Genomic DNA, 17,496 nt, shown 5'->3' with positions numbered 1-17,496 from the left:
GTATTTATATCATATCATTCCTTATTCTCGTACTAACTCATTAATCCCTTTGGCTTCCTGTGACAGTGGGTGGAGTTATTGACCTGAAAATACTCATGTCTTTTTAACCACAATTATGAGCTCCTCCCTATTAGAATCAGTACAAAGTACCCACATTAATAACTTCTATAAAGGAACGTGGTACATCGTCACACAGCTTCCTCGCTGACTTTCTCTCACTGCTTGACGTCCGACGTTCTTGTTCGTTTCATGAATTCACGTTCAGCTTGGAAACAGCTAAACACCGCCCCCTGCAGGCGCCGCTAGGACAGCAGTAGCTGGCGGTGCTGGAAGGTTTCGGTTGATGTTGCTCTTTCTGGCCCGCAGGGTTCCGCTGTCATTCGTTCACAGAGTCACTACTAGCAGCCCGTTATCACCGCCGACGCCGGTTCTGCTCAACACCGCCCAGATACACTTCAGAGCGATTACCTGCAGCATCGTGAGAGCCGCCGGTCAGCATACAGGAACCATGCCCGAAAGGAGGCCATTCGTACGGTTACCGACTGACGTATACCCCGTTAACTACGGCTTATGTCTGAAGCCCGACCTGATTGACTTCACTTTCGAAGGAAAGCTGGAGGCACTGGTGGAGGTATGGTACACCAGTACACGAATACATTTGTCCGTGCACGGCGGGGATATTGTTATGTAACCTAACCAGCTAACGTAACAAGTAGCTAGCTGTGCTGTGCGGTTAACGGCAAACCGCTAGCCCGCTATTAGCCCAGCTGTGGTAGCCTACCTGGCGCTACAGGACAGTGGTTTGCGACTTTCAGAATGAAGCGCAGCGCTGACGCTAAACTACTGGCGGGCGTTCCAGTGAGACGGTGAACGGGAACGAGACCGTGCGTGGAGCCGCGCGTCAGTCCAGGCTAACTAGCACAGCAGCCCAGTAACTTGTGGCAGACTTGCACTCTCATCTTAGCTTAGCAACTGTTAACGGCTAGTCTGCTAACAACGGGTGGAAACGCGCTTCGTGTGATTCACGACCAGGTTTTTTCGCCACTCCCGTTAACGTCTACCCATGCCCGGTTGTCAGGAGTGGCCGGTTGAGTTGCCTGTCAATGAATGAGATCGCTGAGCGGACAGTCGTTAGCTAGCCTGCTAGCTAGCTAGCTAGCTAGCTGGCTAATGCTCCGCAATGTTTGCTAAATCATGGCAACATCATGTCGCCCCCTCCCACCATCTCTCGCCTAACGACGGCTCCTCTTAGAGGCTAAATATCGTTTTTAAAAACGTTAAAACTCACTCCTGGGGTTTGAGAGTGAAGGAATTAATTGGCTGATATCAGACAACTACAGCTGAAGTTAAACAATCCTTTAACTGCCCTCGTTGGTGCGTTCTTTCATGCACACTACAGTTCAGTGTCCTATCAGGTGACCTGACAGTCACTTAGGATGAAACATGATAGCAGCTTCATGACTGTTGAATCAATCAAATAAATCAGCTTTGCTTTTATGACAGGAGGGAGGACACCTGAGCCCAGCAGGAAGCTCATCCTCACCACGCATTATCAGAGCATGCAGCAAGAATCACCTTTACTGTGATTAAATGACGTTTCAGTAACCCTTTGTGAACCGGGCTTCTTTCAGGAAAAGTTTAGTTCAGTTCGATTTATCTCAACGAGGCCAATTTGATATCTAAACAGTTGGAGGAATGGCAGTGAATGAAGAATAACACCCCACAGAACAAGAGAGCATTTGAACTGCAAAGCAGTTCACTAAGATACACAAATGTAGAGCAACCATGTTTTTCTTTGCTGTATCAGTCAAACCTGCATTCAGCATTTTCTTTTCTGAAATATCAACTTTAGTGTTGAAGCTGTCAACAGCAGTTGTGTGTTTCCTCATCCAGACAGTCACAGAGCGACCCCCCCCCCCCCGTGAATGTGATATTAAGGGTTTTGAAAGATAAACAATGAGGCAGTGAGTCTTTATGAGATTAATGAAAAATGTCCACGCTTAAACGCAGCAGGTATAACCCAACCGAGGAAGTTCACCTTTTGCAGCACTGCTCTCTTTCACATTTTTTTCTGTGTACTGATTTTTGTTATCAGTGCGAAAGGAACTTGTACTCGAGATTCTAAATGATCATGCTGAACAAGTTTAACTTCAATAACCAGCATGTGTTTGCAGATAATGTATCAAAAATTGCATTGCTGTATAATTCTGTAAACAAACAAGCCATGCAAGTGCAGTGTGTCAGGCACGTGACTGTCATTCCTACGCACACAGTCGCGTTCTGTCCCGCTGTCCAGTCTTTCTGTTGTCTGCCATGTTTTGATGGATGCTGGCTGCCTGGGTTCAGTCGGCGTTTAGACGTGAAGGTCTGGCTGTGTCGGGCGTCAGCTGGGCTCGCCTACTCAACGTGCGCGGTCAGAGTTCTTCAGTGGGTTGCCTGGCAGCGTAGCTCCGTGTCTGTGCTGTTGCTCCACGTGTGATGAGACGGTTGAACTCTCTTTGCTTTGCGGGTGTTTATGGGGCAACGCAGGGCCACTCTGAGGATCGTTTACTCTGACGCTCAAAGGAGCCTAAACTTTGATCACCGCTGTGTTGTCTGTTGTCTTCATGTTGTTGGGGGAACTCTTGGCCCTTTTTTGGATTTCAGTAATTAGTTAAACTCCTGTCCCACCAACTTTTGAAACGTCGTGTCTTGGGCAGGTGTCACGCACAACCAGAGGGTCCTAGTCTTCTCTGTCCTTTCTCCAGGTAACACAAGCCACAACGCAGATCGTGATGAACTGTGCTGACATCGACATCATCACAGCCTCGTTTGCACCTCAAGGAGGGGAGGGTGAGTGTCAGCTTCTCTCTTTGGCAAAACAAATGGATCCTCTAGCTCATGATCCCATCTCATTCCTTTCTCTTTGATTTTTTTCCTTGATTTAGAAATTAATGCCACAGGATTTAACTATCAGAATGAGGATGAGAAAGTCACGTTGTCATTTCCTAGTGCTCTACAGAAAGGTAAGAAGTTTCACTCTGCTCTTGGTTGTGCTGTCTTTGAAGGCACTTTCTGTCACCATAGCTGGTTGTGGCTGAATGAAGCGTGCGACTCTCTTTGCTCGCCTCCTCAGGCTCCGGTACGTTGAAGATAGACTTTGTGGGGGAGCTGAACGACAAAATGAAAGGATTCTATCGAAGTAAATACACAACTGCTGCTGGAGAGGTTCGCTACGCTGCTGTCACACAGTTTGAGGTAAGCTGAAGGCCTGAGGGAGATGAAGCTGTGAAATGTATTGAGTCGTGAAGGAGCGTATGACGGCTGGTCGCGCGATGTTTTCTCGAGCTGGTCTTGCTGACTCGGACGCTGAAGGAGTCCATCACCGTCTTTATCTGGATAAAAGTGAAACAGTCTAAATCTTTTGTTTGCTGTAAATCCCAATCACAGTTGAACACAGTGACATCATGTGAGTGCAGTAATGTGAAGAAGACCAGCAGCTCAGCTCTCCAGCTGCCAACAAAGGAGGAGTCTTTATCCAAATCCTGAATGTGTGATGTCATAACCAGCCGTTAAAACATCCTCTGAACTTCTCTGGGTGCTGATGTGTTGAGACTCCCCGATAAAATAAGAGCACACAAGAGCGGGAGCAGAATTGGGGGGGATTTTATGGAGTGTGAACTACAGCCGACCTCAACTGGATGAAACATTCTGTCTCTCTCTCCTCCAGGCTACGGACGCTCGCAGAGCCTTCCCCTGCTGGGATGAGCCAGCTATTAAAGCCACCTTTGACATCACTCTGATAGTTCCCAAGGACCGGGTAGCCTTGTCAAATATGGTACGTGTGGTATGTTCCCTCTGAGACCCGAGGCTGCCGGAGTCCCACTCTGCTGCTCAGTTTTGTTCTTTCACTGTCACACAACAGAGAGGCAGCAGTCGCTCCATCTTGAGCTGCACGTAAAATGTAGCGACTGCGCACTGAGCTTGTTTTTGGAGGAGCTTTGTCACTCAGACATCAGTGATTTTAACTGGAGACGTCTGCAGCAGATTGGTTCAGATGAGCCGCAGCGCCTCCAGGCTGACATCACGGCAGTGACCCCAAAGCTCCAGCTGTGTTCTGATCTGTCCTGAATGACTGTTGGCTTTCTGTTTGTTCTTTTTTAAAGCTGCTGAGTATCTTGAAACATGCTGTATGGGTCAAATGTACTGTTATTCATATTAATGGCATGAATGCCTTTTTAAGAATTTGTACTTTTATGTAACATCTGGAGTGTTTGATCAAAGAGACTCTTGAGAGATCAGCAGCCATTTTATGGAGGAAGTTTTCAGTTGTTGTTTCTGCACTTTGATGTTCCACTGAGCAGGATGGGTAGTTTGCCACGTGAAGCCCACACGCCACCGTGCTGGTGACATGTCTCTGGCTGCCTTGAGGATATTAGTTTGAGTTTGGCACAAACATCCAGTGGGACTCAGGAATGAACTGAAAATAACTCTGTTTTCAAAGCTGGTCACAGTGTCGTGGAACCACAGTACAGTTCTTCCAGTTGCGTCTGAAAGGGGCATGCTGATTTTTGGGAAATGCGCTTGTACATCATAGCTAACTAGCAGTAAGCTGTCCGATGGAGGTCTGAGCACCGTGATGCAGCAAGCAAATCTTATTTGTAAAGTTTTAAATCAGAAATCAAAATTTCCCTCAAGGGGCTTTTTAATCTTTCTTTCCTCTGTCCAGAATGTCAGTGATCGAAAGCCATATCCAGATGATGAAAACCTCGTGGAAGTGAAGTTTGGCACCACGCCCATCATGTCAACATACCTTGTAGCTTTTGTCATTGGCGAATACGACTATGTAGAGAGTCAGTCATCAGATGGTGTAACGGTACGCGTCTACACACCTGTCGGGAAGGCAGAACAAGGGATGTTCGCACTGGAGGTGAGCTTTGCATTTCCAGAAGCCTCCAACTCCCCGGATGCTTTGACCGTTTCAGCTGAAGTAGCTGTATTTCACCAGCCTCTGTCTGATCTGCAGTTCCACCCTGAACGAGTCCATCTGTCTGGTCCCTGCTGTCGACGTAACCCTGACGCTGTAAAAATGAGGCATCTCATGTTTTTCTGTCTTGCAGGTTGCGACTAAGACCTTACCTTTCTACAAAGACTACTTCAGTGTTCCTTATCCTTTGCCTAAAATTGATCTTATAGCTATTGCTGATTTTGCTGCTGGTTAGTAGGTGTCAATATTCCTTTTTATTTTAACTGAGATATTTCTACAGAAAATTTGTGAGGTGAAAGTGGAATTAATCCCATATCCCACCTCTAGGTGCCATGGAGAACTGGGGCCTTGTTACCTACAGGTATGCTTTTACCTCCTCAGTGATTGCTGCTTGCTTGTTTGCGAGCAGGGTTATGGGTAGATTTTCTCGTAATAGTACCAAGAATACGTGTTGCTGTTAAGTCATGGATGGATACTGGAATTTTTAGAAGGACCCTTCTCTCTTTTGAGAGGAATTTGACATTTTGAGTGACTATTTCATGTTTTTAATATGACACAAGTTGGCAAACTCAACTTTTCTTGTTAAAAATGGCATTTTTAATCCTTTCTGAAAACGCAGTGTCTTTATTGGGTCTGTCGTTGGATGTGCTGCTTTTCTCTGACCATCTACCACGGCAGCTTTCTGCTTGAACAGTGGAGCAGCTGATGATGTTTTAACCTGGAGCTTCTGTGGCGTTGCAGGGAGACAGCGCTGCTAATTGACCCGAAGAACTCCTGCTCGTCCTCCAGGCAGTGGGTGGCACTGGTGGTGGGTCACGAACTCGCCCACCAGTGGTTTGGAAATCTGGTCACCATGGTACCTGTCTATAAACCAGCTATTTGTAACAGAAAAAAACCTTAAGACCATCTGAAATGTAGGCGCTTGCAGAGCTGCATTTGAAACATATGACACTTCAGAATCATGATTTAAAGATCTGCAGCACAAAGGAAAGAAAAAGCTTCTGTTCAGCTGAAGATATCGAAGCATTTGGTTTCATGTTAATGGGTCTTGGTCAGTGGAGTTAGCCAAGCTGGTTAATTTCCTGTCTCTTACATGGAGACGCTTGTTGAATGTTTCCAGGTGTAACGATGTTTGAGATGACGGCTTCGGCGCATCAACTGTTCCAGTAGTGCAAAAGTGCAGTTGAAAGCCATTAGTTGAATAATTTGTGATATACGTAAAGCCACCTGGATGATGGAGTCGTTTGAAATCATCAGGTGCAACGTTCCTTCTGCTAACACAAGAAGTAAATATAAATGCCAGGAAAGAGCAGCAGCATGCCTCACTGGTCCGACACCCTCTGGTGCTGCTGGCTCCTCTTCTTCTTCTCTGTTTTGCTGTTGCACCTGATGGGAGAATCGGTGCCACCAAATGCTGTATGTTTTAAAAACAACTTCTACATTTAGAAGGAAATCTGTCACCTGAATGGGATGCAGCCGTCACATTCGCTTCTCCTGCTTTGACGTGTGTGTGTGTGTGTGTGTGTGTGTGTGTAGGAATGGTGGACCCATTTGTGGTTGAATGAAGGATTTGCCTCCTGGATTGAATATCTGTGTGTGGACCACTGCTTCCCTGAATATGACATCTGGACCCAGTTTGTTTCAGCCGACTACACTCGAGCTCTGGACCTGGATGCGCTGGACAGCAGCCATCCAATTGAGGTGGGATTTGCTCATCTGGTCATTCTAAAGTTGTCATTGGTTCTGGACTGTCATGGGTGTTGTTTCTAGACCATGATCTGCTGTGTATGTAACATGTGCTCAGGTGAATGTGGGCCATCCGTCAGAGGTGGATGAAATTTTTGACGCCATCTCCTACAGCAAAGGAGCATCGGTGATCCGCATGTTGCACCACTACATTGGAGACGAGGTTAGAAATCGTTGCTCTTCAACAGAAACCAGTGCTGCATCGTATTTTTAGCTTTAGGCTTACCGCTCCCTTTTCCTTTGAAGGACTTTAGGAAAGGAATGAACGCCTATCTTTTGAAGTTCCAACATAAAAATGCATCAACAGGTAACATCACACTGGACTGTTTTCTTCAAAATGCTGTTCCTGGTTTCTCATCTTCTGCCTCTTGTCTTCTCCAGAGGACCTCTGGGACTGTCTGGAACAGGCCAGTGGGAAACCCATCGCTGCAGTGATGGGTTCGTGGACCAAGCAGATGGGCTTCCCCATTATTGTAGTGGACCAGGAGCAGGTGAGCAAAGGCAAACTAACAAAACTACTGAGGAAAGTCACCAAGACCACATCGTTTCAACATGAACGTGATCAAATATTTGTCATATTCAGCTTCCTACAGCGACAATAAGTTTGTTGTCTCTCATCCATACTGAGCATAATGTCCTTTACAGCATGGTGACGACTGCATCCTCAAGATTTCTCAGAAGAAGTTCTGTGCCAGTGGACCACATAATGGCAAGTAGTTGTTTACATTAATTCATCAAACCATAAATGACCTCGAATTCTGCTTTTCTGACTGCCCTCCTGCTGTGATGGCTACCGTTTGGCTCCCTCTCATGTTTGCCTGGCAGGTGAGGACTGTCCCAGCTGGATGGTCCCTATTAGTATTTGTACCAGCCAGGACCCCAAGTGCACCAAGCTCAAGGTTCTGCTGGACAGACCCGAGACCACCATCACTCTCAGTGGTGTCACCCCAGACCAGTGGATCAAGGTGAGGCCACATGACAGGACCAGTGACACGGGCCACTGATGGTCCCACAGTGCTGAGCATCCTGTCCCAGGACACACAGGACAAGGATCTGGTGATATGTGTCACCATACGCTACATCTTCGTAGTGTCATTGTCTTTACACCAAGACTTTCTATTCCACATGGTTTGTGTGTGATTTGAGACGCCACGAGCATCAGTAGAGAAGGATGCTTGTTCCTGTAACCTTGGTCCTGGAGTCTAATGGGTCAAAATGGTAAAGTTATGTTTCCTGAGCCGGTTGTTTTATTGTGTACAGATTAATCCCGGCACCGTGGGCTTCTACCGGATCCAGTACAGCTCATCCATGCTGGCGAGTCTGCTGCCGGGCATCAGAGACCTCAGCCTGCAGCCTGTAGACCGACTGGGCCTCCAGAATGACCTCTTCTCTCTGGTGAGCCTGGCAGACGCTTCCCGTCCGACATCAATGCAATGAGCTTCAGGTCCTGAAGGTCCTGGATTGGCCCCTCAAGTGGTGTTTGCCAAAACCTGCTTTCAGTCTTCGAAACTGCAGCGATCTTTGTAATTGTGCCTTCAGTCACGTGCAGGGATGATCAGCACGGTGGAGGTGCTGAAGTTGATGGAGGCGTTTGTCAACGAGCCCAACTACACGGTGTGGAGTGACCTCAGCTGCAACCTGGGCGTGCTGTCCTCACTGCTGTCCCACACTGACTTCCACGAGGAGATCCAGGAGTTCATCCGGGACCTCTTCACCCCTATCGGCCTGGAGCTGGGCTGGGACAGTAAACCAGGGGAAGGTGAGGAGCAGCAGGACAAGAACAAGCTTCAAGTCCTCCAAGTCCAACTCATGTACCTCTCTGTATTCTAATTAGTGGCAGATGTAAAGTCAGTTTTTTAATTTATTTCAAATTATATGAACTTACTGATTCATATGAACGCACTGTACATAGTCAACAATGTACTTTTATACAACACGAATATTCTCCATAATATCGTCCCCCTGTTACTGTACTGCTGTGGTTTAGTAGGTACCGCCTGTTTTCAGTAGAGACCTCCGTGATCTCTGCTGTGGTTGTGAAGATCCTCCTTCTCTTTAGTTCCCGTCTGGTCACAACCTCCAGTTTGATGACAAAATAGAACTTGAGCTGCAGTCGATGGTGCAGTGAGCTAGCATAGCAAGCTAACGTGCTAATGCCATCACTGAGGCGTTCCAGGTGAATATTCCACATGTCAGAAGAAGAAACAGACACAACCAGCCTCTCAGTCCGGCCTGGCCAGCAGGGTTTCTGTCACCTCGCAGGGCTGTGCATTGATCCTGCCTTGTCAAATTGAAAGTTTATGTATTAGAAATCAAAAAGCTCCTTGTAGATGAAGCAGAGTTGGTAAACGCCTTGTACAAAGATGTAAAAGCATCCAACTTTAAATGTATGCAAACTTGAGCTCAAAGCAGGAGTGAAGTGAAGCTGCACCTGTGCCTCAGACACCTGTGTTGTCCTGCAGGTCACCTGGATGCCCTGTTGAGAGGTCTGGTGCTGGGGAAGCTGGGGAAGGCAGGACACAAACCCACGCTGGAGGAGGCCCGGCAGAGATTTAAGGATCATGTTGAGGGAAAGCAGGTCCTGCCTGCGGACCTCCGGAGTCCGGTACGCCACTGAAGTCTCTGTGTGTTAGGGTTCTTCTCCCATGTTGACCGTGTCTGCTGCTGTCGTTCAGCAGGGAGATGGCAGGTGACAGGAAGCAGGAAGTGATCGCATCATTCGTTAAGCTGCTAAATTGCACAAAAGCAAATTCGTTCCATTAATTAGTAGACGCCAACCTGAATTAGAGTCATTAAAAGCATGTGATGGCCTGTGTGTGATGGAAATGTGTCTGTGTTCACAGGTATATTTAACGGTTCTGAAGCACGGGGACAGCGCCACGCTGGACACCATGCTGAAGGTGGAACATGGAAACGTGAACCAGATAACCACCAGGCCGAGGGTCAGAGTACCAGCTTGATCTGTGTCTCGTGTTTCTGTCTCCGTCTCTCAGCTTCACAAGCAAGCGGACATGCAGGAGGAGAAGAATCGTATAGAACGAGTGCTTGGCGCCATCTCTGCCCCTGACCTCATCCAGAAAGTCCTCACGTTCGCCCTTTCAGTATGTGTTTGTGTGCAGTGTCTCAGAATAAGTGACCGGAACAAATCAACAAATGTTGTTGCTTGTTTTTTGATGGGCAGCTTTGGCATCTTGAGTTCTATTGAAGAACCAGATCCGTTTCAGGGCCCTTTCCTTCCAGCCAGTGAGCCGGCATGTGGACAAAGTCCTCTACAACCAACCTGTGTTGTTCTCCTCCTCCACAGGAGGAGGTTCGTCCTCAGGACACAGTGTCAGTAATCGGGGGTGTGGCAGGAAGCAGTAAGCAAGGCCGCAGAGCTGCCTGGAAGTTTGTCAAGGACAACTGGGAGGAGCTTTACAACCGCTACCAGGGCGGCTTCCTCATATCACGGCTCATCAAGGTAAACCAGACCAGGAGCCCACAGCCATGCTAGCAGCCCATGGTGACATCATACACTGACCTTAGGCAGCTCGCCATCTTGGTCAAGTGTGTGAGTGTGCTAACATTTGCACAACATCCCGCCAGCTGCTGGATTCGCTCCTGACACCAATGTGTCACCAAACTGCCTCGACTTGTTTCGCTCTGTTCACTTCATGCTTCTTGTCATTGCAGCTCACAGTTGATGGATTTGCTATCGACAAAATGGCTGTGGAAGTGAAGGTGAGAACTGGGAAGATTCGCTTTTTATGGGTCTGTTTCTTCTTTTTCTGCAGTTGAAGGTTAAATTGACACCAGCAGTTTTCAGCCGGACGTCAGCAGTGAGGATGTTACTCCCGCTGATCGGTGTATATTTCGGCGCTCCTCAGTAAACTCATGTTGTCGCTGTTGTTGTTGTGTCCCTGTAGAGTTTCTTCGAGAGTCATCCGGCGCCGGCGGCCGAGCGCACGGTGCAGCAGTGCTGTGAGAACATTCTCCTAAATGCCGCCTGGCTGAAGCGTGATGCTGACGACATCCAGCAGTATCTACTGCAGCGCAAAGCCCCCCCTGTCTGAGCCGCTGCCCCCGCCGCCTCCTCCAGCCCCCCACCCCTACCCCCTCCAGCGTGGACCTCCCAGCATCATAGCTGCCTCGCCCCCCTCAGTCCAGACCAGAGTGGGTGACCAGAGCATACTTACTGCAGGCTTCATCTCTCTACAGAAACTCTGTCAAACTCAACAAAGCCAAGAATTTCTCCGTTGGACTTTCAGAGACGTTCCGTCGTAGACCGTCGTCGCCGTCATCGTCGCTCATTCTGTCCACAAGTAGACGGCCTCCAAATGATTCCTCGCCCTGCTAACACCCCCCCTACTCCACCGCCACCAGCTGAGAAAACTGTGAACCCCCCATCCTGCCGCCACTCACTCTGAATGCATGATGACGTGTGATTTTCTGCATTTGCTGCTTCCTTTTCTTTACAAACACGTTTGATTCTCTTTTGTTTCCCTGTCCGTCTTCTCACATCTTCCTCCCTCGTCTTTCAGGCGTTGTGATTGGGTGAAAGCAGAGGGCGCCGGGGCAGAATGGAGTTTATATCAGTAGTTTGTGTTGTAGTTTCCAAGGGGACTGATTTCCCATCGCTAATAATCGGCTAGGACGAGGCGAGCTGCGTTAGCATGGTACTACATTGTAAAATATATAATGCAATGGTTTGTTTTGTTTTGTTTTTTTTGCAGATGATGTTCCTTTAAATGATTTGAACCAAAACGTCAATTGTTATCAATTCCCACCCCCAGCCTTGACCCAAACACCCTTGAGATCAGTTCATTGAGAGTTTGTATAGTTTGAATCATCAACAAGCATATTTGAAAAAAGCTGTTTCTTTATCTGCAACAATGAAATGAAAGTATTGGCGTGTTTTTATAAGACATCAGATGCAGTGATTTATTTAAATATCGAGATAATCTTATATTCTGAGGAGCGAAAGGTAAAAAAGATCACAACACTACTTCTTGGGGCCTTTTCATTCAGAAGTAACATCAGGAAACGCCTCTTGGTAGGGTTCGAGTCCAGTGAGGCCCGGTCTGGACTCGGGACAGGACTTGACTCTGCAGTCCAACTTGGAAGCCTTATATTGGTTGACTGGTTTGCAGTAAATAAATAAACGCTAACGTGGCGATGGCAGCGAACGCCACGTGACATCAGTTGTATCTAATGTGACAGATTATGCAGACTTGTTGAACGAGTATATATCTATATAGAATTTACAATTTGTGGTTTTTGAAAACATACCAACCGAGTCATCCAACCTGTCGTCCAGACTCCTCCCACCTCCTGGAACTTTTGTTGTTGGGTTTTTGTTTCTTTTATTTTGTTAAAAACTACAGTTGGAGTTCATTAAAGGAAAAAAGGATTCTAAAATGAATTCTGTGAAATTTACACAGTTGATTTTGTGTATTCATAATTTGTTTCTCTTTCTTCTCTGAGCTTTGTGCACCGTATCAGAGGTTCCGTGTTCTCATGTCATGGAGAACCTGGAAAAATCATGGAATTTTTGTCTGATCTTTTTTTGTTGGCCTGCAGGACTTTCAGCGATCTTCTGGCAGAGACTAACTGATATTTTTGATAGTGAATAACGGGCCACAAATAGAGAGGTGTGGGTCGGTCAGCTGAGAGTGACTGGTCTCTGCCATGAGGCAGCTACGGAAGCCCAGAATGGACAAACCAGAGTTTGGCTCCTTATTTCCATCCTCATTTAAATGTCCACTCAGGAACCTGTTCAAGCTGTGTCCTCTGTCAGCCGGCGTGGGGAGTTCTGCTCTGCTGCTGCTGTTTTCACTGGTTGCATGGTTGCACCTGGTGGGGGGGCTGCAGAGTGCACCGGTCCTTCAGGTGAATGTTTGACCATGGAAAGGCCCGGGGTCCCACTTGGATCACGGTGCACGCGTCATTGCTCCTGTGTGTAAACACCAGACATGCTTCCCCCTTCACCTGCAGCAGGAGGAGGTCCGATTCTCCAGGTGAGGAGCGCTCTCTTCTCCTGAGGTGAAATATGAGCGCCACCGGAGCAGCAACCCTCCCAGTCCTGGATCAATCCAGACTTCAGAGGAACGACACCAGGGTCTGAGTGGTGTCATACCTGGAGCTCACCTGTGAATTCTCAGGACTGGACTTTGATGACGTTTATCAGGCTGTACTACAGGTAACGTTCACGTAACAGATCCAGACGACTTCATCAATCCTCCGAGAGATGTTGGAGTAGCTGGTAAACAAATACGACAAGGAGCTAACTAATTATCTAGGAACACGAGATGCCAAAATGAGATGTAGTTGGGGTTTTTAGTGAATATGGCGACAACTGACTGAACAAAAAGGAAGTTCACTTCAGTTCATGGCATTAATGGCCCTGAAAATTACATGACGAGTCATTGAAAAGGCTTTATATTTTGAATGGGAATGAGTGGGGACCCTGATCGCCCCATCAGAGGAACCACTGGATTAGAGGAACTGGAACCAGACAAACTGCTTTTATTAAATGTCTGAAATGCACCCAAATAAATACTGAACGGATAATTTAGACAATTATTAAAGACATTAAAATCATGGCAGGTTTTAAAAGTGTCTGTAGAAAACTGGGCTTTGAGTGTTTGGTGATCTCTGATATTTTCCTTCTGATCTCACTTCCACACAGGAACGTTTTTAGGTTTGAAGAGGTTTCAGGCAGGAGAGCATCACCTCAAAGTAGCACTAGTATCATGTAGTACTGCAATACTACGTGTTCTACTCTGCTAATCACACATGAAAGCATCTCATCGTCACACGCGCAGCTGAACGTGTCCTTGACCCTGAAACTCCTCTTCATTGAGGGAGGGTGAGGGGTGAGCAGTTCACATTCTGTCCACCGAGTGGCGCCGGTGAGCAGCTTTCAGTTGTGGTTTTAAAGGACAAACGAAGAGAAGAAGAATAACTTGGTTTCCAGCTGGTTGCTGAGATCCGAAGATGCCGGCGAGAAAATGACAGCTGAGTAAGTTTGTTCGCGTCTCTGCGACATGCGCCCGCTATCCGGCCGGTTCCGAGTCCGAACCGAAGCTTGACGCGAATACACCGCCTCACTCTTCTGGGAAATTACCGGCTCTACCTCAACTTGAACACGTTAGCAGCAGCAGCATGCTAGCGTCGACAGTCGTAGCTATCAGATGAAATACTTGGTGAGCAACACTTGCCCTGCTAGATACCGAGTAGAAGTGTGAGTATTGCTGTAGTTTTCCGTAACATTGCTGGGTCGGGTGGATGAGAGTGTTGAGCTCCCTGAGGTGTCGTTTTCTCCTCGTTAGCATCAACCCGCATCGGCAATGCTGGGTCACATCAGCCCCGGTTCTCGCGGTCGGACACATCAGCGGATATTTAACGACCCCGGTTACTGACACGGTCGAGGAACCCGTTTTCCGTCGCGGCAAAGGTCTGATAACAAGACGAGCGGTTATTTTTAGCCCGGAGCGGTTCTCTCCGCCAGTTTCCGGTGCGCTCGAGCTCCCCGCGGGTGTCGGGAGTCTCTGAGTGTGACTCTACAGGTGGTTTCACCCTCGCTCCCGTTAACGGCTGTGTTCTGTGAGAGGGAAACAGGTGTGACGTCAACCTGTCAGAACCTCTGGGGCTTTTGGGTTGAGCATGTTGGGATTTGAAATAAGAAACTCCCATGGGAGGTTTGTGATGTGCCGGAAGCGAACAGGACCTCCGCGACTCCTCGCTCCTGCAGAGGGTGAGGCGCCTCGCGGGGACTGGTGTGTTGCAGGTGTCCTGCTGACGTCATCGTCTGACCCTGATGATTGATGATTTCAAACTGGAGCTCTGGGTCCAGCTCGGCGGGTGTCCAGCAAGGGGGGGTTCTGCCAGCGGAGTCAGAAATGTTCAGGATCTCCTTTCAGATGTGTTCAGTGACGTCAGGAGAGCTGCCTGCGTCACCCTGAGTGGTGCTGCCCTGACAGATGAGGCGTGACATGCACGTAGTACCACTACTGCTGTATGTAGTGCCAGGGGCTGCAGGAGAGCCCTGTTCTGATTGGTTGCTCAGCTGGACGACCTGAATGCACATTTGAAAGTCTGACGTTAGCGCGTGACGAGCAGCGTCCGACTCTCACTCTCTGCTCAGGTCCACTTCCTGTTCTTTCCCTTCGCTTCAATATTTGTGATGTAATCACAAATATTTTCAGGCTGAACCCAAAATTCAGCAAACAGAAATATGTTGCACTCTGAAACTTCCAGGCCACAACCGGCGTATTTGTATTTGCTATCTGGAATATTTAATGAGCGACTAGAGCGGCTGCTGTTTGTGTCTAGAGGACATCTTTAACGACCAGGTGCCTCCCAGCATGTTGCACCTGGCATGTCACTTTGGCGTGTCCCAGCAGCCGGAGCGTCGTAAGGCGGCAGCTGACTGCTGCTCCTCATCTGTGTTTCAGGCTGTCTCTGACTGACTGATGCCTTCACCATGATGCTGAGCTGCAGCGCTCTGGTTGTTGTCCTCCTGCTGTCCCACGCCAGAGGCTTCCTGACCTCCCTGGAGGATGACGGCGTCCCTGACGACTGGGTGCTTCTCCATGTGGTCCAGGGCCACATTGGGGCAGGAAACTACAGCTACCTGCGCCTCAACCACGATGGCAGAATCATCCTGCACATGCGCAGCCTCAAGGGAGACGCTGACCTGTACGTGTCGGATAAAACCCTGCGGCCGAGCTTCGACACCTACAAGCTGCAGTCCACCACCTGTGGCCAGGACGTGGTGGTGGTCCCGGGGGACTTTGCGAGGCCCGTGGGCATCGGTATTTACGGCCACCCTTCTCACCAGGAGAGTGAGTTTGAAATGCGGGTCTTTTATGACCAGACGGTGTTCCAGGACCCGTTTGATAGAGGCTCGTACTCCTCAGATGGAGAGTTTAAGCCGGGGAAACCCCCCGCGTCAGCTGACGAGGACTTTCAGGAAGAGGAGTCGATCTTCTGGACGATTCTAATTGGACTTTTGAAGATCATACTTGAGATCTTGTTTTGAAAACGGTTCCCTCCTCGCTGCTGTCACAGCTTCTGGTGTCTGATTGATTTTGGTACATTAAAGATGACTCTTTTATCACTGAATTGCATTGGGAATTGTAGCATTTTAACAGTTCCTGGTACTCCACACACACGTTTTCATGCCCATTTCTCATTTAAATAAATGAAGGTTATTTTCTCCATGGATCACCACTGAAGTTCTGCTCTAAATCTCTGCAGTAGGGGGGTGGGGGTGCGCTAGCATACCTCCATCTTGTTGGTTGAGGTTTTGAGGTGCCCGTCAGTCAAGAAAGCAGTTCCAGCCACGTCTCTGGTTGGTTCTGACACGACAACGTTAAGGTGTTACACTTTTGATGCATGCAGGCAAAGATGCAGCTATGCAAACACTTCCCACCCACTGCTATCATGGTGCTAAGCTAAATGGTGGCACGCTCAGCTCCCAAAAGAGGGGACTCAGTTCTCCTGTCTGCATGTTCTTGTTGGTCCAGGTCATGGGTAGCTCAAGTAACGATCGGGTCCACTTGATACAGTTGTCTGGGAGACGTTTCACCCCTTATCCAAGTGCACGGCTAGGAGGCTGGTCTGGCTAGGTGGCTAGTCTGGCTAGGTGGCTGGTCTGGCTAGGTGGCTGGTCTGGCTAGGAGGCTGGTCTGGCTAGGTGGCTGGTCTGGCTAGGAGGCTGGTCTGGCTAGGTGGCTGGTCTGGCTAGGTGGCTGGTCTGGCTAGGAGGCTGGTCTGGCTAGGTGGCTGGTCTGGCTAGGTGGCTGGTCTGGCAAGGAGGCTGGTCTGGCAAGGAGGCTGGTCTGGCTAGGAGGCTGGTCTGGCTAGGTGGCTAATCTGGCTAGGAGGCTAATCTGGCTAGGTGGCTGGTCTGGCTAGGAGGCTAATCTGGCTAGGTGGCTAATCTGGCTAGGAGGCTAATCTGGCTAGGTGGCTAATCTGGCTAGGAGGCTAATCTGGCTAGGTGGCTAATCTGGCTAGGAGGCTAATCTGGCTAGGAGGCTGGTCTGGCTAGGAGGCTGGTCTGGCTAGGAGGCTGGTCCTTGACATTTCGATTCTCTTGTCTTTCTCTCGGTCTGGGACTATTTTGAGCCAACCTGGAAGACCAGGTGCTGCAGTTAGTCTGGCCTCCATTTTGAAACCTTGGCTCAGTCGGTATACCATCTGCTACAGGAGTGTCAGAGGCACCCAGGGTACCAATGCCAGTGTCATCAACCTCGTTTCCCTCCTTGGGTTAAAGACACAGTTCATACCTGCAGGATCGTTTCCTGCCATGACTGCAAAAGTAGTGAGTGAAAAAAATGGAAGGTGGGGTTGTTTTCATAGTTGGTTTTTAGCAGAAATGACCTCTGCAGAGCGTGTTGGGCCGGGCAGAATGGAGGTTCTGGGTTAAAATATCAGAACTTGAGTGATATTTTTCTCAAGCATCGGTCCAGGTGTCAGCTGGACTGTTCCAGGTTGGCCACCAGGCAGCACCAGGACCAGGACCTGGATGCCTGACGCCTCTCCGACGCACGTGGTTCCACCCGTGTCTTGTTCCCACTGAGCAGGAACGCCTCTGGTGCCCTCAGCTCTGTTTGGGTTCTAAATAAAGCTTGAACTCTAGCGACTGTCTTCAACCACATCTCATCAATTATGGTGATACTTTATCACTCCTGTTGATCACCAGAACACCGCACGCGTACAGAGAGACGTTCTCTCGTAAACCACTGGGGGCGCTGCAGGGGACCGGCGGATTCGGGTAGATACTCGATATCTATCGC

The 17,496-nt window shown here is 48.7% G+C and overlaps 3 protein-coding genes across 5 annotated transcripts in view; 2 read left to right on the top strand and 1 right to left on the bottom strand.

Annotated features, from left to right (window-relative positions):
- Positions 1–938, bottom strand: part of mrpl45 (mitochondrial ribosomal protein L45) — an 11,785-nt gene extending 10,847 nt beyond the window's left edge. Inside the window, exon 1 of the mRNA XM_086212429.1 lies at positions 782–938. The gene's annotated coding sequence lies outside the window, so the exon portion shown is untranslated. The remainder of the gene's footprint in view (positions 1–781) is intronic.
- On the top strand, positions 272–12,122 carry npepps (aminopeptidase puromycin sensitive). 2 transcript variants are annotated; one of them, XM_086212427.1, is made up of 23 exons: positions 272–631; positions 2,748–2,832; positions 2,928–3,005; positions 3,116–3,237; positions 3,710–3,817; positions 4,709–4,909; positions 5,100–5,196; positions 5,294–5,327; positions 5,708–5,774; positions 6,503–6,667; positions 6,771–6,875; positions 6,959–7,019; positions 7,094–7,203; positions 7,358–7,421; positions 7,538–7,677; positions 7,973–8,107; positions 8,252–8,471; positions 9,175–9,317; positions 9,556–9,612; positions 9,706–9,813; positions 10,017–10,172; positions 10,385–10,432; positions 10,618–12,122. In XM_086212427.1, the coding sequence occupies exons 1-23, from the start codon at positions 344–346 to the stop codon at positions 10,762–10,764; spliced, it is 2,739 nt and encodes a 912-aa protein (XP_086068553.1). In that variant the 5' UTR covers positions 272–343; the 3' UTR covers positions 10,765–12,122. The 2 variants fall into 2 exon arrangements, with proteins under 2 accessions (XP_086068553.1, XP_086068552.1); XM_086212426.1 differs by having other exon boundaries at positions 274–631; positions 5,708–5,822; positions 10,618–12,121.
- A 1,449-nt stretch (positions 12,123–13,571) lies between these two features.
- c8h6orf120 (chromosome 8 C6orf120 homolog) lies at positions 13,572–16,390 on the top strand. Of its 2 annotated transcripts, none has more exons than XM_086212423.1 (2): positions 13,572–13,712; positions 15,148–16,384. In XM_086212423.1, exon 2 carries the CDS (start codon positions 15,177–15,179, stop codon positions 15,732–15,734), a length of 558 nt encoding a protein of 185 aa, XP_086068549.1. In that variant the 5' UTR covers positions 13,572–13,712; positions 15,148–15,176; the 3' UTR covers positions 15,735–16,384. The 2 variants fall into 2 exon arrangements, with proteins under 2 accessions (XP_086068549.1, XP_086068550.1); XM_086212424.1 differs by lacking the exon at positions 13,572–13,712 and adding an exon at positions 13,724–13,896 and having other exon boundaries at positions 15,148–16,390.
- The last annotated feature ends 1,106 nt before the right edge of the window (positions 16,391–17,496 follow it).

This window comes from Aulostomus chinensis, chromosome 8 (genome assembly GCF_037954235.1).
Source record: "Aulostomus chinensis isolate RoL2024-O1b breed Wild chromosome 8, RoL_Achi_v1.0, whole genome shotgun sequence".
Classification (NCBI taxonomy): Eukaryota; Metazoa; Chordata; class Actinopteri; order Syngnathiformes; family Aulostomidae; genus Aulostomus; species Aulostomus chinensis.
This window is presented reverse-complemented; position numbering and strand designations above follow the sequence as displayed.